Source organism: Fukomys damarensis, unplaced genomic scaffold (genome assembly GCF_012274545.1).
Source record: "Fukomys damarensis isolate Sample0158 unplaced genomic scaffold, DMR_v1.0_HiC HiC_scaffold_13, whole genome shotgun sequence".
In the NCBI taxonomy this organism is placed as follows: domain Eukaryota; kingdom Metazoa; phylum Chordata; class Mammalia; order Rodentia; family Bathyergidae; genus Fukomys; species Fukomys damarensis.
The window spans coordinates 34,529,911-34,536,479 of NW_022900925.1; the positions used below are offsets into that span (position 1 = coordinate 34,529,911).

The window sequence follows — 6,569 nt, forward strand, 5'->3', positions numbered from 1 at the left end:
TCTCGCGGGTCTGCGCGCTGCCGGGGAGCTGCGTCCCGGCTCGGAGGAAGGTTTCGCTTCCTAGGACCCGGAGGGGCGGGGAGGCCGGGCGTGGTGGCGCACTCCGGTCTTCCCAGCGCTCGGCAGGCTGAGGCAGGAGGATCGCCACAGTTCAAGGCCAGCCTGGGCTACACAGTGAGTTCCAGATTAGCCTCAACTGAATAGCGAGATCCTGACTCGAGACCGATCAATAAATAATACAACAAAATTTGAAAGGGCCGGATGTATGTTTGCCCTTTGTGGGGCCCGTGCGGGAGGCTGTACTGATGTCTGGAAACCAGTGAAAACCTAGAGACAGTGCAGCAGGCGAGGCCGGCGCCCAGTAACCGACAGGCTGCCACCCCCACAGCAGAGCGCGTGACTGTCCACGCCATCTCGGGGACGTTCCCGAGTGTTCGGATGAGACGAAGGACTTCACTTTGGATTACATTTCGCCGCCAAATTTGGTTTTCGGAAAGTCTCGTCCTCAGGGCTTTGTGCACGTCCGGTGATGGGCCGTGGACCTGAATGGTAACGGCCGATGTTCATTGAAAGCTCAAGATTTACTTGTAGCTACTGTTTCCTGAGTGCTTGCTGTCGGGCACGCTTCGCCAGGCCTGCGATGTGAGGAGCGCTACTAGGCTGCCCCGCACAGGTGTGGGCCCTTCGTGGGTCACACGGTGTGACAGCCCGTGGCACAGCGAGGACTGCAAGCAAGGTGCACGGGTTCCAACTGCTGTGTGACTCGGGCAGCGCGGAGAGCTCCCCGGCCCTCACTGCGGTTGGCCTTGTGCCCGACTGGGGTCTTGTGCTGCCGGCTGCCGCAGCCCCGCGCACACAGAACACACGCTCTAGGGCCTGCAAACCGTGCGTTGCCTGTGAGCCTGGCCCCGGGCTAGGCTCCGCGCTGGACCTTAACAAGGAGGACGGTCCGTCCGCTCTGTACAGACCCGGCTTGCTGGGTGCAGTGTCTCAGCGCCATAACCAGTAACACAAGGGGAAGACACCCGAGGCGAGGCTGCTGGTGCAGGCACTCAGCGGAGCGCTCTGGGAGGTTGAGGCAGGATTGATGGAAAATCCAACCCCAGCCTGGGCCATTTAACGACTTAGCAAGGCCCTGTCTGTCTCAAAATAAAAAAATTAAAACAGACCGCGGATGTATCTCCGTGCAAAGACCCTGGGGTTCAGAAGAGAGGTTCCAGTTCTAAACTGAACTGCTCTTTCCTGTTTGCGCATCCGTGGCATGGCACGGATGCCCACCTATCAAGGTTTCTCTGAGGACTATGTGTGACATTTCCAGAAGTGTTTTGTAAAGTGGCAAGCACTGTACAAAAAATCAGCGCCTCCCTGGGAGCGGTGATGCACGCCTATCATCCCTGCATTTGGGAGGCTGAGGCAGGGGGATCGCCGCAAGCTGGAGGCCAGTCTGGGCGACACGGCGATTTCAAGGCCAAGAACTACATGGCGAGACCCTGTCTCGCAGAGCCAAGTCAGACATGATGGCCCGGTGCCGGCATGCGCCACTACACCTAGCTCTGACGGCACATTTTTTATTGTGTGGTGCTGCGGAGGGCAGCCTGAGCCAACTAGAGAAGCTCAGCCCCAGGCATCGCGGGGAAGGGTATCTGGCAGCACTGTACTCATGCGAGGCGCCTCCCCAAAGGACAGGGCTCAAGGAGAGACTGGGGTGGCGGTCAGGCCTTCGCAACCCTTCCTAAATTACACCAGGAGGCTCCTTCCTCCCTTCCCAAGCCTGGGGAAAGTCCTTCCCTCCTGGGCCCAGCCTTTGCCTTGGTTCAGTGCCAGGAGTAATGAAACCTCCTGCCAGGTCGTAAATCCTGACCTGAAAAGGAAAGCCAGAAGCCGGACAGGGTATTCTAAGGCTCACCAGTGACAGTGGCTATGCTTAGTAATTTAATAACACACCTAGCAGAGCGGGGCATGGCGGTGCACACCATCATCCCAGCCCTCGGGAGGCTGAGGCAGGAGGGTCAGCATGAGTTCAGGGCCAGCCTGAGCCACATAGCAAGACCCTGTCTCAAAAAAACAGCAGGAAAAAGGGATAGGGATATAGCTCAGAACAAAGGCCCTGGGTTCAATCCACAGCACTCAATAAAATTGTGTATTAATGAGATACATCCAATATTAAGGTATATTAAGGTGCAGATCCAATGAACTAGCCAGCTAGATATATTATTTTCATTAATTTATTGTATTTTTTGAGCCAGGGTCTCACTGTGAAGTTCAAGCTGACCTTGAACTCACTGTGGCCCAGGCTGGTCCCAAACTTTCAGAGATCCTCCTGCCTCAGCCTCCCAAGGACTGGGATGACAGGTGTACATGCATCACCGTGCTCAGCTCAGATTTTTCTTATTCCCATCTGAAGAAGCTACGGGGAGGTCACAAACAGCCCTGCGACTCCAAGCTCTCGGTCACCATGTTGAGCTCTGAAGGTCGTTCGTCACTGTTTTTTGGCTGCTACCATCATGATCACCTGGACTTGGGGACAACGTCACATGGTGTCAGAGCCAGGGAACTAGGAGGATGAAGTCACACTAACGGTCTCAGGGGCCTGAGTTTCCATTGATGCCATTTGGTAGCAAGATCACCATTTTGCTATTACTCCTTGGAGAGACCCCCAAGAAAGAGGACCTGCTAAACTGCTTCAGAAGGTGCTGAGAATGAAGGTTGGTGTTTGAAGTGAGGGTATTGAGGATCAATGAATGTGTCCTTTATTGTAATAAATGTTTAAAAATTTAAACATTCACCACGTATGTTTATTTCTTTTGATTTTTTTTGGTACCGGGGAGTGAACTTGGGTCCTTGCACTTGCAAGGCAGGCCACCGAACCGCTGAGCTAAATCCCCGGCCCCTACTTTTGATTTTTTGAGGGTCTCACTATGTAGTCCAGGATGCCTTTGTTTGTTGGTTTTTTTGTTGTTGTTGTTTGTTTTTTTGAGACAACTACATAGTTGAGACTGACCTGGAACTCACTATGTAGCCCAGGCTGGTCTTGAACTCTCAGCGATCCTCCTGCCTCAGCCTCCTGAGTGCTGGGATTACAGGCGGGTGCCACCACACCGGGCAACTCAGGGTGCCTTTGAATTCAGGGAGATCTTCCTGCCTCAGTCTCCCCAGGTGCTGGGATTATAGGTGTACACCACCAGGCCCGGCTTGATCACCCCTACAGATTCTCCTTTGAGAATATATGGCTGTATTCACCTACACATATTTCACACTAAGCAAAATGGTCCATGCAGCAGACCAGACCTGAGATGAAGAACTTCAGAGGAGAGGTTCCAGACTATCTAGGGCCACGTGGGCCGCAAACCCATTCTCCGGAGCCCACTGACCACTCCCCAGCCAGCTGATCCGGATCTATGAGCCTGGGAAGTCCAAGGCCGCCTGCAGGTTGGCACACGGATCCTTCCCAGCCTCTTGGTATAAACAGGTCCTGGCATTTCCAGGAGGCAAAAGGCACCCCCTCCCCTGGGGCTATTCCTCAATTACCTCTGGAGCCCAGGACTGGCACGGGTGCCAGCGGGACACCCGAGGCCATGGCGTTCAAGCTGCCAGCCCAGCCACCCTGGGCTCTGGTACGGGTGTGGAGTTGGTATCCCAGCGGTGGACCCTAGGCGGCTTCCCACTGTTCCTTTGCCTGTAAATTGGTTCGTTTTGGGGGACAGGGTCTTGCTATGTATTCCAGGCTTGCCTTGAGCTTGCAGGGACCCTCCTGCCTCAGCCTTCCAGGGCTGGGATCACAGGCGCACGCCACCTTGGCTGAGCACACACAAGCTCTACTGCTGAGCTACATCCCAGCCTTTGTGTATTTTAACTCTTCTTGCTAATTGCCTTCATGTTGGAAGGTGTCATGCATACTAATTAGGGTTGAGATAGAAGGTTTTCACCACACAGGTCCCACTTAGGAATCATTACTCCAGTTGAAATCATCCAATTGGAGACCAACCATGTCCCTAAGAGCCTCTGTGTTGATTCCGTCCAAGGCATACGCTTCCTCTGGGCTTAAAAGAACAACAGTGCCCAAGTGTGGTGGAGCACACCTGTGATCCCAGCGTTTAGGAAGGAGGCTGAGGCAGGAGGGTCACTGTGAGTTCAAGGCCAGCCTGAACTACATAGCAAGACCTTGTCTCAAAAAACCAAAACCAAAAGTCAGTTGTAGTAAAACACCAGCACTCTGTGCAAATTAAACCTTTCAAAAATGTTCCACACCCACAGAGCAAACCCACCTCCCTTCCAGAGACGAGGACCTTCATGTCCGCGGGCCGTGGCCATCCCTATGGACTTCCGGCTCGCCAGAGCCGGCCCAAGCCCTTGCTCCCACCTGTCCCCAAGGTTCAAGGACAGAAGTGCAGCACGTGGCTTAAGAGAAACGTGGTTTAATGGAACAGCTTGGTGGCCCAGCACCAGGACGGCGGGCAACCCGTGGGCACCTCACATGGCGAAGAGGATGAGGAAGGCGACCATCAGACAGAAGAGTCCCATGGCCTCGGACAGGGCAAAGCCCAGGATGGCGTAGGAGAAGAGCTGCTGCTTGAGAGACGGGTTCCTGCCGGGGACAAAGAGGATGCCAGCCCGGGAGGACAGGAGGACGGGGGCACAGACAACGCCTCCTCGCCGAGCCGGGGACTTGTAGGCAGGCAGAGTAGCAACTCGGCAAACGGACAAGGACAGATTTAAATATATATGTATTTTTTTAAACTGAGGATTGAACTCAGGACCTTGTGCTTGCGAGGCAGGCACGGTAGCACTGAGCTACATCCCCGGCCCTAAAATCTTTTTTTTCTTCTGTTTGTTTTTGGAGACAGGGTCTCGCTATGGAGCCCAGGCTGGCCTGGAGCTTGAGCCGATCCTCCTGCCTCAGCCTCTGGAGCACTGGGAAGACAGGTATGCACCACCATGCCCGGTTTATATATTTTATGTCCTGATAGAGATCACAGGAGAAAAGAGGAGGCAGAAGAAATCAAGGTGCAGACACCTGCAGGCCACTCTTCCTGCTGGGACCTGGGTGGTGTGTGCGGGTCCCCGACTCACCTGGCATAGCCGATGATCAAGCTGCCAAACACGGTTCCGATGCCGGCCCCAGATCCGGCCACACCCACCGTGGCGGCCCCGGCGCCAATGAACTTGGCTGCTGTGTCAATGTCTCTGGAGACCGTGCTGGTCTGGAATTCCCGCCTGACCACCTGGAGTTGGGGGGCGCTGCTGGACGGCTAGAAAGGGGAGCAGGGACAGAATGGAGCGGCAGGAGGGGGCCCCACCCACCCGACAGGTACAGGGCACTCTGGCGCAGAGTGTCGTGAGCAGGGCTTTGGGCTGTCTTCAGACAGTGCCAGGGAAACTGCATCACACAAACCTCACTTCTGCACATGTCTTTTCTTTGGAGACAAATTTCTTTCCTTTCCCCTATGTAGCCCACACTAGCCTTGAATTTACAGGGATCCTTCTGCCTCAGCCTCCCAAGGTGCACCACCACACCTGGTGCTACCTTTGCAGGTTTTTCACCCACGACAGTGAGAGCAACACAGGTCCATTAACCTGAAAGATGGCTGCCTAGGCCCTCGGTGGGCCTTACCTCTTACCTGTCTAGAGGGGTCCTGGGGCCGACTCAAGAAGGAGGCAGAGGCAGGCCTGATCAGGCCCCTGGTGCAACAGCGGATCTGTAACGTCAGAAAGACACATCCGGATCGGGCAGCGAAAAACTCCTGACAAGCTTCTGGCAGACACACAGCAAAATCAGAAACTAGGATGTATTCCAAAGTCCATTCGTTTATTCCTATTTCTACCGGGGGGGCCTGCGCCGGAGCCGGCTGTCCTGAGGTTCCAGTGTGGCTGGCAGTGGAGACCACCAGGGCTGGGGCCCGCACATCGGGCCACAGGAGGAAGACACGGCTCTGGGTTCAATCCTTGGCACCAAAAGCGAAACAAGGAGAGGAATGTGTACCACAGGCCACAGCCTCAATCGGTGTCCCAGAAAGGAAGGAGAACCCACCCTGAGACTCCGTCTCAAAAAAGACCAAAGGAAAAAAGAATCCACGTGAAATCAAAGCCCGTCCCTGCAGGGGCCTTGAACTTCGATCCCCAAGGAATCCATGGGGAGCAGTGGGCCGAGCGTTCTCCCTGCTGCTACCCAGGACGCCCCAGCGAGGCGAGCTCTCTCTGACACCGACCGCCGAGAGGTTCTCCAGGGCCGGGGCCCGGAAACTCCGTGCTGCAATCACCTGGGGATTCGGAGGAAGACGCCAGGGCTTTTCCGCCCCACTTCCCGGGGTGAAGGTCAGCTGGAGCCTCGGACTCCAGTCCAAAGCCGAGACAGCTCGTTCCCACGCACAAATAAACGGGGGTCCCCTGCATCCCGTCCCAGAGCCTCCCATTTGTGACACCCAGGGCTCCCACACCGCAGCCGGCAGCCGGGGCGCAGCTTACCAGCGCCGGAGACAGGAGCAGGGCCCCGGTGGTCTGCATGATGCGGTCTGCAGAGACATTGAGCAAGGCGGTCACCTCCTGACAGCCCGCGCGCCGACCCCTCGGGC

General features: G+C 55.7%; 1 protein-coding gene across 2 annotated transcripts in view; it reads right to left on the reverse strand.

Annotated features, from left to right (window-relative positions):
* Nucleotides 1–4,395: 4,395 nt before the first annotated feature.
* The window catches only part of Atp5mc1 (ATP synthase membrane subunit c locus 1), a 2,646-nt gene continuing 472 nt past the window's right edge, over nucleotides 4,396–6,569 (reverse strand). For both annotated transcript variants that reach the window (XM_010620119.3, XM_010620118.1), the window contains exons 2-5: nucleotides 6,463–6,509; nucleotides 5,619–5,696; nucleotides 5,071–5,249; nucleotides 4,396–4,585 (exon numbers count right to left, since the gene is read on the reverse strand). In XM_010620119.3, the coding sequence (XP_010618421.1) occupies nucleotides 4,471–4,585; nucleotides 5,071–5,249; nucleotides 5,619–5,696; nucleotides 6,463–6,501 (411 nt within the window). In that variant the 5' untranslated portion in view covers nucleotides 6,502–6,509 and the 3' untranslated portion in view covers nucleotides 4,396–4,470. The remainder of the gene's footprint in view (nucleotides 4,586–5,070; nucleotides 5,250–5,618; nucleotides 5,697–6,462; nucleotides 6,510–6,569) is intronic.